The sequence below is a fragment of the Phoenix dactylifera genome, chromosome 6 (genome assembly GCF_009389715.1).
Source record: "Phoenix dactylifera cultivar Barhee BC4 chromosome 6, palm_55x_up_171113_PBpolish2nd_filt_p, whole genome shotgun sequence".
In the NCBI taxonomy this organism is placed as follows: Eukaryota; Viridiplantae; Streptophyta; class Magnoliopsida; order Arecales; family Arecaceae; genus Phoenix; species Phoenix dactylifera.
The window spans coordinates 13,215,569-13,235,936 of NC_052397.1; the positions used below are offsets into that span (position 1 = coordinate 13,215,569).

The window sequence follows — 20,368 nt, forward strand, 5'->3', positions numbered from 1 at the left end:
GTGGCACAGTAGGAAGGCAAAAGCCACGAAAAGGCCAGGATTACGGTACGGTGTCCCTTCTCTACAGTATTATGTCCACATTCTATCCAATAAGATGCCTCCTTTCTTTAAATTTAACCCCATATTAGTCTTGTATTCGTACGTTATTGTTTACAGTACGAGAAGACTCTCTCCATCGTGAGAGACGGTTTTGTATTGTTTTGAATGAAGAACAAGTCGACTCTCGCTGCAGTACTCCTGCTACTTAACGTGTTCCTGCGCCGCTTAACCTGCTCCAGCACCCCCCCCCCCCCCCCCCCAAGTTTGACGGCACTCGCCACCACCTATTTATGCCATCCAACACCCTTTCCTTGCTCTCTACTCTTTAGTTCTCTCTCCAACTGAACCCCTTCTCTTCTTCGACTCTTCTTCTACTCTTCTCATCTTGTTGCTGTTTGGAGCTCTGATGGCTCTGGAAACTCCGGCGCCGGTGCCGGCTTTGGTGTTGAAGTCTCGTGTTGCTGAATCGAGAGAGGCGTCGCCGCCGCCGCCGCCGCCGCAGAGGGTGGAGGGGTGGGCAAAGCGGAAGCGGACGAAGCGTCACCGCTTCTTTGATCACCACCCGACTGAAGAGGAGTACCTCGCGCTCTGCCTCATGATGCTTGCCCGTGGCGGTGGCGGAGCCGGTCACGGCCGCCTCCCGTCCCCCACGCCACCGGCGCCGCCGGAGACAAGGCAGGAGTACAAGTGCTCCGTCTGCGGTAAGGCCTTCGGTTCCTACCAGGCCCTTGGTGGGCACAAGGCCAGCCACCGGAAGGCGCCCCACACCCCCGGCGGGGGGGCGGAGGAGGTGGACTCTACCGGCTCCGCCTCCTCGTCGGGCGGCGGGGGGAGGGCGCACGAGTGCTCGGTGTGCCACAGGACGTTCCCGACGGGGCAGGCGCTGGGGGGCCACAAGAGACGCCACTACGACGGCGGCGCCGGCGCTGGAGCCACCGGAGGGAGCGGGATAACGACGCTGGAGGCGGCGAGCTCGGGGCTGAGGGGGTTCGATCTGAACCTGCCGCCACTGCCGGAGTTCGGGTCCGAAGCTGCCGCGAGTTGGCGTTTGGCGGCGGCCGACGAGGAGGAGGTGCAGAGTCCTCTGTCGCTGAAGAAGCGGCCGTTCAAGATTTCGACTCAGAGAAAGTCAGCGGTCGCGGAAGAGCCTGCGACCGCCTTTGTTTAGTTCATTATCTATTTCTTTTTTTGTATTTTTAGGTTTGGAATTATATCACGATTATTTGTTGGTGTACAGGGAATTTGCAATTATTCTTTGTAGCTAGGTGTTCACAAGTTTTTATAACTTTTTCTTATGTTGTTTCTTAGAGATAATTATAAAGTTATTATTATTGCTTTTTTAAAGCATGGATTCTGACTTGGTCCTTCATGTTGTTAGCTTGTGTTATAGATTAATATAAGTTTTGGAGTGTATGGATTACGATGAGGTGGGGTTTGGTGAGGGGATAAGAAGGGAAGGTGGGAGTTTCTTTGCTTTCATGCTCGAGTTTATTTTTCTTATCAAAAGAGAAATAAAAGTATGCTATGAGATTTTTTTGAGAGGACATTATCTAGAAACTAGACTTGTTTCTTTCTCTTGCGTGTTATATAAGAACATTATATAGTTGGTAGAACTTTTTATAGATCCAATAATAAAAAAAAAAAATAGTGCTTTCAAGAAAAGTTGTAAATTCAACCATATAAAAAACAAAGAAAAAGCTGTAAAAACTCTTTATGTATTAGAATTATTTTTTCCTCAAGGTGATATTAGTTTTAAAAAAAATATTTTTCTTTCAGCCAACGAGTACTGGCGAGACACAAGAAAGAGGCGGCAGGGACGGATTGGGATGGGAACTTTGGAAGCTCCGCAAGGTGGAAGTGCCGTCTCGCAAGCGTCTGAGGTCACTTTTGCTGCATTTAAAATAAGGAGGTATGATCAATTATCTAATAAAAGCTTCCAACTAGATATTATTTTTAACTCACGTACAGTTTTGCTGAGTCGGCTGGATATGATGGGAACTCGGTGTTCCTCAACTAGATATTAATATTTCTAACTTTATTTTCGAAAACAGATGATTAGTATTTAATTGCAGAAAGGTGCAACATTTCTTGCATGAGGTAACTTTATGTACACAGAGAGAGAGAGAGAGAGAGAGAGAGAGAGAGAGAGAAACTAATTAAGTTCTACCCTCCTTTCCACGGAGGCTGCTTGTTTAGCTTTCCTCAGGCTAAGGTAGAATGGATCTCTCAGAAAGAGAGAGTGACCAAGTTCTCCACTTATTTTTTTAGCACCTCATCTTCACTGACGTTCGTGACTCCAACTAGGCTCCACAGAGGCTTCTTTTTTGGCCTTCGGATGACGCTGGTTTGAGGTGGGTCCATGCACACATATCAGGGTAGCTTGGGGGGCAGGTAAGTCGGCAACTAAAAATAATTTACTCTTGCTGGCCAGTGGATCCGCTATGCATTGCTTCATGGACATGCCGTGCGGCGTGGGAAGTGGGTTTGCTGGGAACCACTTTTAGCTGCAAGTCGATTGTCACAGGAGCATGGGTCCTTCATGGAATGCAAGTAGAATTGCAAAATGCTGTGCAACCGTACCTTTTAGGCTAAGTATATATATAAAAAATTAATAGAGCTGCGGATTGAGTGGCTCCATTTGTATCAAATCATTCTGGAAGAGTTCTCTGAATTGGTGAAAGGGAGCTATCTAGAGTGCTTCGAGACTCATTACTTTTTTATTTTTTTGGATGTGATGGTTGTTCATCTTCTAATGGCAGGCATTCGAACATGGTACTTTGTGGTTTGCTGGCTGCACCACAGAGGATGTTGGCATTTTAGGTCCCATGCCAATTACTCGTGGCATGGAAGGTCGGCTGTTGTTTGAGATGGCACTGACCACTGGCCAAGCCGCATACTATTTCTCTCAAAATTTAAAAAAAATAAAAATAAGATCAAGTAACATGACGTCAAGGGGTCTCCTTTTTAGATTATAAGCTAGTGCTCACGTAAAATAAGTTACTATAGAGAAGAATTCAATATCCAATTATGTCACGAAGGATTCAACTTTTTGTGAAATTAAATATATGCATAACACAGACAAAAAAGAGAGAATATATTGGATTAGGGTGGTCAAACTAGGAGGCTGGGTCCGGTCGAATAAAATTTGCTTCATAGAAAAAAAAAATAAAACTCAATCCGAATATGGCTTAGACTTTATCAAGAAATGCAAACCTAGCTCAAGTTCAAAATATTATAAATATAAAGCTAAATTATTTTATATCAGCCAACAGCAAGTTACCATAATATATTCATTTTAAACATGGTCGAGCAACTGAAGTTGGCAAATTGTTCACCGAGTCAACCAAATTTTGGTTGCCTACGAACCATTCTCAATTTTATCATATCAAGGTGGTAGCTCATGCAAGATGCCCAACCCAAATTTGATCCATTATTTGACCCGAATTTTGTCGAGGCATCAAAAGGCTGACCTAGACTCAAATTTGTAGAAGCTGGTAGGTCCTGATCCAGTTTTGCGACTCGACGACTCCTACATCAAGCATCAGATGTCCAAAATACTTAGGGCAGTTAAATTTGCAATTTACTAGTGGCACAGCAGCCCGTTTTACTTAACTAAGAGATAGATGACATGGCTCCTTACGCGTGAACACTGACTGGATAGATATAAAATTGAGATGATTCGTTAATATGAATACCAAGTACCAATTAAGGTTCCATCACCTGATCTAGTCCAATTTAGTGTGCAATTTTTTTGTTCGATGCAGGCCGTAAATTTTCGCATACCCTCTCCGACCCATGGGCTCCCCCACTAGGATCAACACTCATGTGTGAGTACGTCACCTCAGCGCCACCTCGGTACCAGCGGATCAGAAATGCTCCCACCGGCAGCGTCCGGGCGTGGGACATCCGGTCCCCACAATTAATCGACGCCCGCACGTTTCGTACCTGAACCACCCCGGTGGAAACCAAAGGTCCGTTCCATCTGTGCTACCATTTTGGTGGCTAATTTAGTGTGCAATTGGGAGTCACAAGAAGAAACTTAGTTGCACCTTCTCTACCCATGGGTCCACCACTTCTACCTCAATAGGGCCATTCATGGTCTCCTTCTGGCCTGACTAGGGTTGAAAACACTTGGGATGTTATCCTGATGGCTTCTCTTAACTTTGGGCCATGAGGTTGGCTAGAAAAAAAACAAGTGGAATGGTTCTTTCATGAATGCCCTCTATTTAGGAAGTCAAGGAGTCAGGTAGTACTTTTGAATGAAGCCCTTCTTGGCTTAGAGAAAGGAGAATAGTTTTCTCTGTTCCCGCATGGACTTCTTCTTCCGCGACACCAGTTAGCTGGAAGACACTTCGGTTTCGGCCTAACGCGGTTTGGAAAGAACGTGTTCTTTATCTGGCAAGCTTTCATGGTCCTCAATTCGAATAGACCATGCTGATGCCAGTTTCATCGAAGCCGATAGAAAAAAACCTAGACCAAGATGCGGGTCTCGTTGGAAAAATTGAAGTCCGTTTGACTATTTGTAAAGATTGAGCTGAAAATTCTGTAGAAATCGAGCATGTTGGCCCATCCATCTTGCACTGTTTTGTTGGAATAGATTTATACTGTGTGGGAGATAGTCCGAATCATTTAATGTTTGGTTAGAATTTGCGGAGGATATCCCCTATTTTGAGGGATGTCTCCTACTTATTCCACAAACAAATGACACCTTATAATATTTTTAAGATTATGGTTTGTCAACTTTAAATTAGTCTATGTATGCAAGATTATTGATTCTTACATTCTCAAAGTAAATTATTTTTTCTTCTTGCTTAATTTTGCTGTCTGTCCTGAAAAACCCTAGCTGAGGTGAGTAAAAGAGTGATCCTCTTAGCATCATGACTTCCTACTACATGGAGGGGCTATAGTATACCTCCAAGTCGTGAGTACCTAATGAAATAGAGGGGGGAACATAATAGCAAAGCAAGTTGGGATCCTACATAAGCCTTGTGACAGTTCCATGAGCTAATCCAAGTGCTTAATGAAGATGCGATGAGGATGTCATGGGCCTAGGTGAGGGAGAATGTCATGGACTGTGCATTTCATATAACATTTAGGATATATTTCCTTCTCTTGAACACATGTACCAAAAGGGACCTTAAAAAGCTAGATTTCTGAAGGCTTATACAATTCTCTGGAACCTCATGGATTTGACTAGAACATGCATGGTAGACTCTGTGAAGGGAGGCTGCATATTTTCTATGTATGTTTCTAAGCATTTCCTACAAAAGTCGGAAACTTTTAGAAAATGATGCAGAAGGATCCTAACCATTAGGTTTATGACATTCATACGTATTCATAGCCATTGATTATATATAACAATACCCATTAAAAGGGAGGCCTCATTTGGCCAAATAAACAAGCAAAAAAGCCTTGTAGAGAATTTTCTATTTACTCAAACTCTCTTTTGTGTCCTTTTCTAGTTTTCGTACTCTTCCAACTAGCTTGTTAGGCTGAATTAGTGGCAAGTATGGGCATGCCAAACTTATGACCGCCACATGGTTTGCTTGAGGAACAGCAAGCCCTGTCATAGGAGGCACTTTTTTTTTCTCTTTTACAATGCATGAGCACAGTCAACAAGATCAAAAAAAACAACCGGTGAAGAGAATAAAAAACATCCGCTTGGTTCTCCTCAAAGAATTCTCCAAAATGATGTGCTGCAAAGAAAGCCATCCAGTCAGTTACACTGTTTGCCTCTCGGTAAACATGGGCGGCCTGGAAGGAGCCACATCCTCTCGCAAGTTTCTAAATGTTGTGGAGCAGCGGCTACCCGCCCATCATAGTATGCCGGCCTCAAACCCACTTTTCTCTTGCCACTTTGTCGGTAGGACTTGCACGGATCCTGAGGTCTCTCTAGCTCTGAAATTGTGTTGGACTCTTTTCCATAAGGCCTTAATAGGACTTCAATGGAGGAACAAATGCTCAACCATCTCATCCCACCGTCTATATAATGTTTAAGGCTATACCCATGCCCCATCTTCTATTCCAAAGATAATCCACTATTTGAAGCTTATTCCAATTAATTATCAACCATATAACTATTTACACCCTCATTGGCATCACTCTCTTCCATAAGTGCTTGGCCACAGGACACACAAACTCCTCCGTGATTGAGGAACTGGTAGAAAGATTTATATGTCCCGAACCACTAAGCCGGCAGTCTGGACACAAGCTGAAGAAGCTTTGTTGTTCCTTCATTTGATATAGTCAGTGTAAACTTCCACTCCCATCTACTGCCCTACGGTACATATTCTATTTGGTCTGTATTAAGATTTCTGGTTTCTAGGCAACCTGAAACAATTGCAGAAACTACACTGTGCATCTAGCCAAAATCTCTGTTCGCCTGCCGGTTGAGCTCACATCTGAAAGCCACAGCCACCTTTCAAACCACCTTCCAAAACAGGGATTCTAAGAGAGGAGATAGCACCATAAAATCAAGTGGCCTGATGTGGCTGTAATCATATGCACCAGCCACTGCCATTTTACTAGCGTTGGGGTAAATATCCTCCCCAACCATTCTATAGTGAGAGCCCAAGTCTACTCTTCAAGCCCCAAGGCCCGGGACTGAGGCCACTGAAGTCCTTCGGCTCACACACAATTCTCCTGCTAGCTAAATCCAAATTACACTTTCTAGCTAGTCTTTTTTACTTGCGTTGGGGTAAATATCCTCTTCAACCATTCTATAGTGAGAGCCCAAGTCCACTCTCCAAGGCCCGAGACTAAGGCCACCGAAGTCCTTCGGCTCACACACAATTCTCCTGCTAGCTAAATCCAAATTATATCTTCCGGCTGGTCTTTTTACATGAGATCCTAGGTTTATTATTAAGAGTTCTATCATTTTCCAAATAAAATTTGCATGTGCTTGTTTTCTTGAGAGGTTACGCTTTTTTCCATGCATGGAAGTTTAGGTTTTAGATATCAAAGATGAGACATTTGGGCTTTATGTTAAGATAAATACTTCTTTAACTAATCCTTAGTTAAGATAAACTAATTTGGTGCTGTATCTAGTTTAAGAGAAGGATCATATTTTATATTGAGGGCCTTGGCTGTGCGAAATTTGAGATCTTTGACAGTAGAGCAAAATTATCTAGAGATTCTTAGGACAACATGGAGTGCTAGGAAACAAAGGGAGAAGGAACAAGATGAGGGAAAAGAGGGGCATAATGTAGAGTGAGGCCTAAGACCAGGCCCCAAGGACGAGCCACCCTTCTTCTTCTTACAAAGAAGACATGACTTGAACCCCACTTGGAAACACCTATTGTTTGGAAGATCATCGTAGCTTTCGTTCCCAGCATCTGGCATGCTTTAGCAATCTGATAACGGAGGAGAGGCTGACAGAAGCTCTGTTACGTACGGTGATATCCCATGATCAACACTATCGCAGCACTGTACGCTGGTCAGTGTATACAGGACTCACGCATAAGAGATGGGAAAAAATTATGAAGTATAAAGAGGAACATGTTGGAGAAGAAACTAATTTTTCTGATTCATTATTTGCATTGATATGTCATGGTGCATGAGTGAGTTTGTATATAACTAAAGAAAGACTAGCTTGGGAAAGAATGAACAAAAGTTGGACTCTAATTCTTGTACTACCATCTAAAAATATACTGCCAGTAGAACATTTCTGTCAACAAAACAATAAAAATATCCCAAAATAGGCAACTACTTGCAATGTTTTTTTTTAATATATCTAAGTAAAAATAATAAAATCTGTCAATAAAACAAAAAAATATCCCAAAATAGGCAGCTACTTGCATTTTTTTTAATATATTTAAGTAAAAATAATAAAAAGCCTAATTTTTATGTATAAAAATTTACTATTATAAAATGTATGTTTGGAGCTGCCTTTCCTATTACTAGAGCTGCATGGTAGTTTTGCTCGAGGTTAAAGGCTACCTACCTAGATTAAGGGTAGCGATGCAAATGAATCGAGCAGCTCGTGAGCTGCTTGAGTTTGACTCGGGTCCAATCTCTACTTGACTCAATTGTTTTCGAGCTTGACTAACTCGAATAGTTTTTTGAGTCGAGCTCGAGAAGTAAAGTACTCAGCTCGAGACTTGCAAGCTTAAATATATAAATATATATATATATGTATATATATATTATATCATATTTTATTTATAATATATTATTAGTTTAATATTAAAAAATATCATATTATGTTATATTTTTAATCATATTTTTTTAATTATGACTTGAGTATAGCTTAGTTGATATTCGAGTCAAGTCGAGTCGATCTCGAGTATTATTTTTTTTATTTTTATTTTTTTGATCGAATTGAGCTCGAGCTTGAATATTAAGGCTCAATTAATTTTGAGTCAAATTTCAAGCCCGAGTATTTTGAATCGAATCTAGCTATTTGATTTGAATTGGCTCGATTGCATCCCTAATCAAGGATCTACCTTATATATAGAAATTTTAGCATTTGTGTTCTCTATAAAGAATTTTATTCGTTGAGCTATGTTATCCGGAGGAGGACGTATTGGTAGAGGACTTCTCCTTGCGCCATTAACTTCGAACTAAAACCCATTGTGGTGGCCCCTGCGTGCGGTATGCTTAAATATCGTCATAGATAAATGGTTCGAGCCCATCCAGGAGGTTCGAGGTTGGAGCCCCTAATCTAATCTTTCGAAAGTATCTATATACGGATAAATTAACTATTTTAGGGCATTAGACTCATGTTATTATTGTGGGGATTCCAAGTGACATAATTGAGGGATTTCTACTAAGGTTCTCTTCATCTTAGTACTTCATCTAATAAAACTTTTCCGGTCCTTTTTACCACATAAATCAATATATCCATTTTAATTATTCTATTTAGAGGCTGTTTGTTTCCTATAAGACCTATTTTTTCAAAATTGGTCATAAAACATGGTTTGTATCCCATGTGTTTTATGAAAAAAAGTGCTCCACTATTTTTCATGAAACACATTTTACACAAATCGTGTTTTATAATTATCCCATTTAAAAAAAAGCTTGCAGAAAAGCAAATACCCCATGGAGTAGTAGCATTGGGTCCACATTTTTGTCATAACAAATTATGAATTTTGGGATGGAGATTTGTTAGATTTATTTAGATTTGCTCCCACAAATTTTTAATGAAAAAATTCAAGATCACTAGCATTTTAGTATTTGGTAAACTCCACCAACATTTTCATTGTTATACTAACTAAATTTTACAATTGACTGAGAAAAGCAAAATGCCCATAAATCATGCAAGGTTTCCTTCATAAAATAGAATTTGAATGTGGATTGATTTGATACACTTCATGAGGAATATACAAAGGATTTAGGTAGTAGAGGATGCATGATGTAGTTAGGCTAAAATGCAATCACAAGTTCATGCATGCAATCACAACTAATGGACATTTGGGCATATTTTAATGTGCGCTTGTACAGTTAAGGTGGAATGCTTCTATGAGTATTTTGCTCCAAATGCTTCCTAATCAAACTTAACGAAGAGCCTTCCAATATGAAAACCAGTATTATTGGTCATGATCTACTACATTAGATTAGCCAAAAACCAAATATCATGAATTATGGTACTAGATCTTCCCATATTAGATTCATGTATCTATTTATAAAAAGAGAGCATGGTTAGTAATGAATGGGAAAGACATGGAATTAGATTTTTATCTATCATAAATGCCATCCATGGATTTAGAAAAGGTGATTATGATAAGAATTAAATTAGAGAGATATGGCATTGGATTTTCCCATTGTAGATGCCTAGTATATTTTCAACAAATGATGTCACAATAAGAATTGAATGGAAAAGATATGGCTCCAGATTTTTCCATTATAGATGCGATAATGGTAGGTATTGAATGGGGATCGAGATACCATTTTGGAATTTTATAGCTTGCATGTATCCAGTTGGAAAGGGTGACTATGCTAAGAATTGAATCGAAAGATATGGCACTAGATTTTGCCATTGTAGATGCCATGTATCAAGAATCATTTTGAGCTATAAATTGGATAGCCCTTCTTCCTGGATTTGAAACGAGACCAAAAAGCTAGTGGTTGTAGCAAGTATGGAGTCATACCATGTTTTCTATCTCCATTTGACTCCTCTTTGGGGGGGGGGGAGGGGGGGAATTGCTGCAAGTGTTCTTGATCTTGGTGGTTGCAATGATGATGCAGCAAGAGTCCATCAACATTTTCCTTCCTGAGGCTCAAAGTTTGATCCCAACTTACCCATCATCCGATGAGCATCAGGTAAGTTTGAACGATGATACTTTGATGCATCTCCTTTTTCAATCGTAGTGAAAGATACTTTGAGCTAACTCATTATTGGTTAATTGATCAATTGGTGTCTAGGAAAGTATTAAACATGGCTACTTAATTAGGACCGTGCTCGCACGGGGAGCCTCCTACCTACTTACCTGGCCAATTGGGCTAATTATCTTTATGGATGGCTTAATGTTCAAATTACTAGTCTGAAAACTTGATATTAAGTTTAGAAGTCTTCCACCATAGTAGAGTTGCTAAGGTCTTTCCGGCGTTAATTTATCTCGGCTGGACATAGTTGGCAAGTTGCATCGGAAGACTGGACCTCTCTATTAACATGAGATATTGTGAGGGTAAAGGTGGGGTTGGGCGCCAATAACTGTTAGGTGAGGACCCAATGACGATTTTATTTTTACGGAAAATATGGTGGGTCTGATTTAACCAAGGAACGAGACCAATAACTGTTAGGTGAGGTCCTTATGACTTGGAGACCAAGTTGGCTACAACTTACTTGAAAAGCATTGTACAAAGAGTTGTACACCCATCATTTATGTGTCATCAATAACTGTTAGGTGAGGTGGCATGTAAATTAGTCAGACCGTAGCACCTCACTTGAAATCTAGAGTCGCAGATTTTTGTTTCTCTACTACAGGAGTGTAAGAGATTCAAGGAAATAGAGGAGTGTAAGAGATTCAAGAAAATAGTGGGAGACGTTTGTTTTAAAAGTTCCTAAAACAAATAGAAATTTAAGTACAAAATTTTAATTAGAATTTTTATTCTCTGTAGATAAAATGTCAGCCTCTAATCCCTTGACTCGTATCCTTGAAAAAAATCGATTGACCGGACCCAATTATAAAGATTAGCTCCGCAACTTGAAAATTATTTTAAGTTGTGAGAAATTAGGGTATCTGCTGGACCATGACACCCCGGTGTTACTAGCCCGTCCGACTGCTGAACAGTGTGAGACGCATGCTAAGTGGACGGACGATGACAATAAAGTTAGGTGCTACATAATAGCCTTCATGTCCAATGAACTACAATGCCAGCATGAGAACATGAAAACTGCCAGGGACATATTGAATCACCTGTAAGAGTTGTATGATGAACAGGGTCGCACAGTTCGGTTTGAAGTGTCCAAGAAGCTCTTCAAGGCCAAGATACATGAAGGGCAGTCTGTCCATGATCATGGTCTGACCATGATAAAAGACTTGGAGGAGCTTGAGAAGCTCGACATGACCATGCACAAGGAATTGCAAACGGATTTGATCCTGCAATTCCTTTCTGCTTCATACGGGCAGTTTATAGCAAACTACCATACGAACAAAATTGAATGCACCAAGATGGAATTGTTAAATATGTTGGTAACTACGAAAAGAGCCTTGAAGAGTTCAAGAGGCACAGTTTTCGCTGCCGAGTTGGCTTCTACTTTCACGAGAAAGTCTACTGGAAAGAAGAAGAAGCCTGCAAAGAAGCAGAAGACCGAGAAGAAGCCAAGAAAGAATGTTCCAAAGGAAAAAGCCGATGACTAGGGAAAGTGTTTCCATTACAACGAAGACGGCCATTGGAAGAGGAACTATCCTATCTACATGGGGAGTATAAAGAGCAAGAAGGGTGACACGCCTTCTGAAGGTATGTCAAATATGCTCATTATTGAAACTAATCTAACGATTTCTTCTACTTTCAGTTGGGTTATAAATTCTAGTTCTAATGCTCACTTATGCACTATTATGCAGGGTCTAAAGGAAAATAGAAGGCTCATGGAAGGTGCTTTAACCCTTCAGGTTGACAATAGAGCAAGAGTTGCTGCTGTTGCTTTGGGCACCTATCCTTTACGCTTACCGTCTGGATTTAGTTTGATACTTAGGGACTGTTATTTTGTACATGCTGCTAGCAGAAATTTAATTTCTGTATCTTGTTTAACACAGAAAAATTTTGAATTCAATTTCAATAAAGACTACTGTTCCATTTATTTGAGAAATAAAATGGTTATATGTAGTTTTATGATTGACAGTCTCTATCACTTACATTTGGATGTATCTGTGAATGTATCTGAGCAAACAGTGAGTACCATAGGATCCAAAAGATCTAGAGATGAGATAAAGCAAAAGTATTTGTGGCACCTTGGCTTGGTCATATAGGAGAAGATAGAATAAATAAACTGGAGAAATATGGGCTTTTAGGCTCATTGACTTTCGAGTCATATCAAATTTATGAATCTTGCCTTCAAGAAAAAATGGCCAAATTACTCTTTGTAGGACATGGGGAGAGGTCTACTGAAATACTTACCCTAGTACACACTGACGTGTGTGACCCATTCGATGTGCAGGATAGGGGTAACTATTTTTGCTTTATAACATTTACCGATGATTGCTCTCGGTATGGGCATGTGTATCTTATGAGACACAAATCTGTAGCTTTTAAAAAGTTCAAAGAGTTCAGATATGAAGTAGAAAAATAAACAAAAAAATTTATTAAGGTTCTTCGATCCGATCGAGAAGGTGAATACCTTAGTGGAGAGTTTCGTGTTTATCTCAAGGAGAATGGTATAGTCAGAAAGGAGAAATCGGACCCTATTGGATATAGTCAGGTCCATAATGAGCTTCACTGATTCACCCTTATTTCTTTGGGGAGATGCCCTATTTTCAACAATTTACATATTGAATAGAGTTTTTCTTAAGTCTATTCCTACCACACCGTATAAGATATGGCATGGTAAGAAGCCGAGTCTTGGTCATCTCAAGATTTGGGGATGTCCAGCCCATATCAAGCGACAACAGGCGGACAAGTTAGAGGCTAGGATATTTAGTGCTCATTTTATTGGATATTCTAAAGAGTCACTAGGATCCAATTTTTACGTTCCAGAGAATCACAAAGTGTTTGTGAGCCGACATGCTGTTTTTCTGAAAAAACAGTTTATCCTTGAAGACAGTAGGAGAAAAATTGAGTTCGAAGAGAAAGTCTCTAAGAAGCAACGAGCTACTGTGCCTATAGAACTTATTCATATTGAGCCAGTACATATAGTATCTCCTCCACCTCGTAGATCTAGTAGGATCTTCTATCCTCCTGAAAGGTACTTAGGTATGCTTACAGAGAAAGTAGATAAAGTGTTCCTCATGAAAAATAGGGATCATTGTAAGGATCTCAATACCTACAACGAGGCGATGTTAGACATCAATTCCAAGATATGGCTGGAAGCGATGAAGTCAGAGATGGACTCCATGCATTCTAACCAAGTCTGAACCTTGGTAGATCCACCAGAAAGTATAGTACCTATTGGGTGTAAATGGATCTATAAGAGAAAATTAAGTTCAGATGATAAGGTAGAGACCTATAAGGCAAGGCTAGTGGTGAAAGGTTATAGTCAGTGCAAAGGCATTGACTATCAGGAAACCTTTTTACCTGTAGCCATGCTGAATTCATTCGAACATTGCTTGCCATTGCAGCATATCATGATTATGAGATATGACAGATGGATGTGAAAACTGCATTTCTAAATGGATATCTTGATGAAGATATCTATGGAGCAGTCTTTGGGTTTCACTTCCAGTAATAGTAGTCACAAGGTCTGCAAACTGCAAAGATCTATCTATGGACTAAAGCAAGCGTCTCGGAGATGGAACACTCGTTCAACGATGTAATCAAATCATTTAATTTCATCAAAAATGAAGAGAAACCATGTATTTATAGGAAGGTTAGCGGGAGAGCTATTGTATTCCTCGTATTGTACGTGGATGATATCCTTCTAATTAGGAATGATGTTCCCATGCTAACTTCGGTCAAGGTAGGGTTGTCTAAGAAGTTCTTTATGAAAGACCTTGGGGAAGCATTTTATATTTTGGGAATTAAGGTCTATAAAGATAGATCTAAAAGGATGCTTGGCTTGTCACAGAGAATGTACATAGAGGAAGTGCTGAAGAGGTTCAGCATGAAAAACTCTAAAAGGGAATTACTACCTCTTAGGCATGGGATTCATCTCTCCAAGAAGATATGCCCCAATACATCTGAAGAGATTCAATGCATGAGCAAGATCCCTTATGCTTCAGTTATAGGGAGCCTCATGTATGCCATGCTATGTACACGATATGATATAGCACATGTTGTGAGTGTCACAAGCAGATATCAGTCGAATACAGGCGAGGAGCACCGAATAGTTGTGAAGAACATTTTTAAGTACTTGAGAAGAACTAAAAATATGTTCTTGATCTTTGGAGGAGGATCGGAACTAAAGGTAGAAAGATATACAGATTCAGACTTTATGTCTGACATTGATGATAGAAAGTCTACATCAGGATATGTGTTCTTATGCAATGACGGTTCAGTAAATTGGAAGAATTCCAAACAACCGATCATTGCAGATTTTACCATAGAAGCTGAGTACATTACCGCCTCTAAAGCTGCAAAGGAAGTATTCTGGTATAAAAAATTTATTGAAGAGTTTGGTGTGATGTCATCAGATACCATCACACTCTACTACGATAATAATGGTACCTTAGCACTAGCTAAGGAGCCAAGGTCTCACCAGAAGTCAAAGCACATAGAGCGGCGATATCATCTGATACGTGACTACCTCGAAAAGAAGTATGTAGAGGTGCAGAGAGTAGACTCTACGGACAACGTGGCAGACCCATTCACTAAGCAGTTAAGTCAGCAGAAGACAGAAGCATATCTTGAGAAGATGAGGCTTAGATATATGTCTGATTGGCTTTAGTGCAAGTAAGAGATTGTTAGAAGTATGCCCTAAAAGCCAATTTAGCAGACACATTGTAATTATTCTGGGACATAAATTCGTACTTGACCTTTTTATTAATTAATAAAATTGGGCATTCTTATCATTCATGTTATTATGTGTCCATGAATCGTCCAAAAAATTAATAAGATAATGACACATATTCTCAAGAGTTGAGAATTTAAGGCATGTGTCATTGATGATTAATTTTTGATTTGCTTCTGATCGATGGATCATCACGAAGGATGGTGATCGATCCGATGAGATTAGTGCACAGATCACTTTCTTTGATGGACAAGTCTTGAGTCTACAGTGTGGGGATACTGGAGTGATTGTGCAAGTGCTTGTTAGAGAATAAGGGTACTGAGCGTGACCAAAGCAAGAAGTCACTTAAATGTCTATCCACTTGTCAGTGACTTACTTAATGCTGCAGTTGTATGACTGATACTTAGACCTGTGATGCCTCTGCTATTCACAGTGAGGTTGCTATAGTTTGACGAGTGCATAAACATGGGCCCTATGCATCAGGGTCCTTGTGGTGAGATTGGCTCAGTAGGTTTACTGTTAGATTAGGATTGCACCAAGATGAGATCTATCGACCTTGATAAATTAGGAGAGATCCTATGTGATTTATGAGATTGAGCTCGAAAGACCTTGGCTAGGGCATTTTAGAAAAAGAGTTTTCCAATCTCGAACTTGAGCCAAATAAATTTTGACATATGACAGACGATGGAGTTTGACGAGTTATCCATGACCTCCATCTTATTGGAATCCACGATAGAGGGACTGTATCATACGTTAACTGCATCTAGAGATTCATCTATTCTGTTCTGCTGGGTTGCCACTATATGCTGTTAGGTGTCACTAATAGATTGTGAGACTCGAAAGCATTCACTTGATGATCAGTGAACCCTTAAGAGAAGAGTTGAAATTATTTCAACCCATTAAAAAGAGTTTCAATGATATTGTGATGGAAATCATAATATATCTCACTACCAGATAGATTAGAACCTATGGGGTCACAGACATAAGAGGTTTTGATCGTTCCGATGGTTGGATTGCGATTTAGAATCGCAATAGATCATGATTGTCAATTTGATTGATAATTGGTTTAACCCACTAAGAGTTAGTGAGTTAAAGAAGGAAGATTTGCAATTGGATTGCAATTTGATTAATTCAGTTGGACCAAATCAATTAGGCTTAACCTTATTAGATAAGGATGGAAGTTCTAATTGATTAGAAGTCCTTATTTGATAAAGAACTTAATTCATAAAAGTCCAATTTGGATCCTAATTGGATTAGGATTCACATAAGTCAAATTGGAGGACATATTAGGCCCTAATTGGATTAGGATTCAATTAATCAAGAGGGACCACATGATTCCTAATCAGATTAAAAAATCTAAGTATGAAAGGAAGGGACTCTCCCTTCCTTCATGTGGGTGAAACAAGGGAAGGGGGCGTCCGCCCCTCTCCTTGATTCACGCCAAGAAAAGGAGGGGCGTCCGCCCCTCCTATCCTTCTTGGTTTCCCCACACCCAAGAGGAGGGGTGTCCGCCCCTCCTCCTTCTTTTCTTGGGCTTCCACACGGCACAAGGAGAGGCCAAGTTGCCTCTCCTTGATTCTCTCCAATCCCTTTTAAGTAAGGGATTGGGAGGGGTGAAACAAGAAAAAGATTTGAAATTTTTTTTTCCTTGTTTAGCTAGGCATGAGTTGCCTATAAAAGAAGGGGAGGCGTGAGGGCTAGGGCATGCATTAGAGATTGTTGATTTCAACCCTCTCTTCCTCTTCCTCTTCCTCAGCCGCAAGGGAGCTCTCTTCCATCTTCCTCCTTTGTCCAAGAAAAAGAGAAGGGTTCGCTTCTTCTTCTTCTTCTTCCTTCTTCCTTCTTCCTCCTCTTGGAAGTAACTAAGAGTTGATTGCTTAGAGGAGTTCCAACTTTCAAAGAGAGGATCTCTGCAAGGAAGCTAGCACCTCAGTGAGATCAAGGTGCTTGGAGCGATCTGTACCTTGTGTGGATACCTATAGAGGTCAGACAATTGTACGGGTTCAGGCGAATCCGAATCCATCGATCATCAGATAGCGGTGAAAATCTACCTGCTCAAAGATAAAGATAGAATCTTTACAATTCTTAATTGTAGAATTAAAATCAATTAAGTTTTAATTTTAATCTTTTCTTTAGAATTCATAATTTTCTGAGTTAAAGAACTCAGAATTTTTTTGAAATCTACTTTTCCTGGGACATTCATGTGATGAACAACCCCATGCGTGTGTTTCCGCTGCGATCGTCGCAACACATGTGGGGGTAACCCGACACCTTATATATAAAAATTTTAGCAGTTGTATTCTCTAAAAAGAATTTTATTCGTTGAGCTATCTTATCCGGAACTTGGAACTAAAACCCATTGTGGTGGTCCCTGCGTGCAGTATGCTTAAATATCATCATATGTAAATAGTTCCAAGTAAAGTATCTATATATAGATAAATTACCTATTTTAGGGCATTAGGCTCATGTTGTTATTGTGGGGATTCCAAGTGACATGATTGAGGGATTTCTACTAAGGTTTTCTTCATCTTAGTACTTCATCAGTAAAACTTTTCCAGTCCTTTTTACCTCATAAATCAATATATCCATTTTAATTATTCTATTTAGAGGCTGTTTGTTTCCTATTAGACCTATTTTTTCAAAATTGGTCATAAAGCATGGTTTGTGTCCCATGTGTTTTATGAAAAACAAGTGCTCCACTGTTTTTCGTAAAACACAATTTATACAAATCGTGTTTTATTATTATCCCATTTGAAAATAACTTGCAGAAAAGCAAATACCCCATGGAGAAGTAGCAGCATTGGGTCCAGATTTTTGTGATAACAAAATATGAATTTTGGGATGGAGATTTGTTAGATTTATTTAGATTTGCTCCCACAAATTTTTAATGAAAAAATTTAAGATCACTAGCATTTTAGTTTTTGGTAAACTCCACTAACATTTTAATTGTTATACTAACTAAATTTTACAATTGACAGAGAAAAGCAAAATGCCCATAAATCATACAAGGTTTCCTTCGTAAAATAGAATTTCAATGTGGATTGATTTGATGCACTTCATGAGGAATATACGAAGGATTTAGGTAGTAGAGGATGCATGATGCAGTTAGGCTAAAATGCAATCACAAGTTCATGCATGCAATCACAACTAATGGATATTTGGGTATATTTTAATGTGCACTTCTACAGTTAAGGTGGAATGCTTCCATGAGTATTTTGCTCCAAATGCTTCCTAATCAAACTTAACGAAGAGCCTTCTAATATGAAAACCATTATTATTGGTCATGATCTACTATATTAGATTAGCCAAAAACCAAATATCATGAATTATGGTACTAGATCTTCCCATATTAGATTCATGTATCTATTTATAAAAAGTGAGTATGGTAAGTAATGAATGGGAAAGACATGGAATTAGATTTTTATCTATCATAAATGCCATCCATGGATTTAGAAAAGGTGATTATGATAAGAATTTGTGGAGTGATTGATCATAACCCTATTTGATTTTGATGAGCTCAAAGCATCTGAGTATATCTCTTGTTTACTAATGAATTCAATTGAGTGTTTCAGTGAAAATCTTGTCTAAAGTGTTTCTAGACTTGGTTCATAATATTTTGGATAAGTTAAGAAATCAGTTTGAACCAAAGTCTGAGACTCGAGTCGACTCCGGAGTATTACGAGTCGACTCCAAGCGTATCAGAATCACTGGCACGGGCTCGAGTCGACTCCGGATCATTACGAGTCGACTCCGACTGAGAACAGACAGACGAGCAGAAAGCATCAACTCAAAACCTGTCAGCGAGTCGACTCCTGAAGTGCGCGAGTCGACTCCGATGTTTACCGAGTCGACTCTGGAGTAGTATGAGTCGACTCCAAGGAGTTACAGACAGAAAAGTCAGAGAGCGAATTTCGACTCTGAGATTCGAGTCGACTCCTGTGGAACGCGAGTCGACTCCGATGGTTGGTAGGTCGACTCCAAAGAAAGCGAGAGTCGACTCTCAGTGGTTCACAAGGCAAAAGTCAGAGAGCAGTTTTCGGACTCTGAGATTCGAGTCGACTCCCACAATGCGCGAGTCGACTCCGAGACAGCGCGACCCCAAAAAGACAGAAGACCGAATTATTATCTCTGAGAGCCGAGTCGACTCCCAGACAGCTCGAGTCGACCCCAAGGCAGCGCTACACCAAAAAGGCAGAAGGCCATGTTTTGGAAACTGAGAGCCGAGTCGACTCCAGAACAGTCCGAGTCAACTCCAAGACTGGACGAGCCAAAAGACAGAAGATCGGGAGTTCGGGCTCTGAGCGCCGAGTCGACTCCCAGGATTGTCGAGTCGACTCGAGTGGGCCAGGTTGAAAATTGGCTCCGTGGACTTCATGGGATGAACCGACTCCGAAAATGCCAAGTCAGCTCCAGAAGTTGGCGAGTCGACTCCGGGTCAAGTCGAGTCGACTCCCAGTCGAAGAGGCCACTTTAATTCAAATCCGGAACAGTTGCCGAGTCGACTCCAAAAAAGCATGAGTCGACTCCCGCTACAGCCGAGTCGACTCCTGATCGCGCGAGTCGACTCCGACCCCCAACGGACATATTGTCAGGTTGTGCAGAGTGTGCAAAACGGGCAGAAAAAGGTGTCTAACGGCTAGTTTCCGTGGGGGATGGCTTAAATAGCCACAGAGGACTGTAGCAAGGCAAAAAAAAAGCACCATTCCATTCAGAGAAATCAAGCATTCATTCTCTGCATACTTGTCTTCAACGAAAAGAAGGAAGAGCGCCATTAACTCCATCCAACTTCCTCTTCCCAGCATTTTAAAGAAGCCTCCTCCTGCATTCAAGTCGACCAGACATTTCAGAGGAGACTCAAAGTTCAAGAAGCCCTACTCTACTCCAACTCAAAAGTGTTTGAGGGCTCTTAACTCCTCTCTAGTTTATATTGTAGCAAATCTGCTTTTTAAGAAGCTCAGTTTTTCTGTTTGTTTCTTATTCTTTCCATATTGTCTTTGCTTGGTTCAATCGGGGGATTGAATCAAGGGTGTAGAGGTTGGTTGGTGAGCCGAGTGTAAAACCAACGTGTAAGGGTTCGATTGTGATCCCGGAAAAACAATCGGGATGGTTCTAGTCGGTGAGCCAGGGAAAACCGACCGAGTTCGTTGTGAGCTCGTAAAACAACAAGTTTGGTTGTGAGCTTGTAAAACAACCGGCTGTAATCCGAGGGGTTATAGTGAATTTCCAAGTGAGACTTGGGGAGTGGACGTAGGAGCAAGGGTTAGCTCCGAACCACTATAAAAGCCT

The 20,368-nt window shown here is 40.4% G+C and overlaps 1 protein-coding gene across 1 annotated transcript; it reads left to right on the forward strand.

Moving 5' to 3' along the window:
• The first annotated feature begins 302 nt into the window (after window positions 1-302).
• On the forward strand, window positions 303-1,383 carry LOC120111078 (zinc finger protein 1-like). Its single transcript, XM_039127465.1, has one exon. The coding sequence runs from the start codon at window positions 446-448 to the stop codon at window positions 1,205-1,207; it is 762 nt and encodes a 253-aa protein (XP_038983393.1). The 5' UTR covers window positions 303-445; the 3' UTR covers window positions 1,208-1,383.
• The last annotated feature ends 18,985 nt before the right edge of the window (window positions 1,384-20,368 follow it).

Excerpts from the sequence above, each read along its gene's own strand:
- LOC120111078 (XM_039127465.1), top strand. The coding sequence starts at position 446 with ATGGCTCTGGAAACTCCGGCGCCGGTGCCGGCTTTGGTGTTGAAGTCT.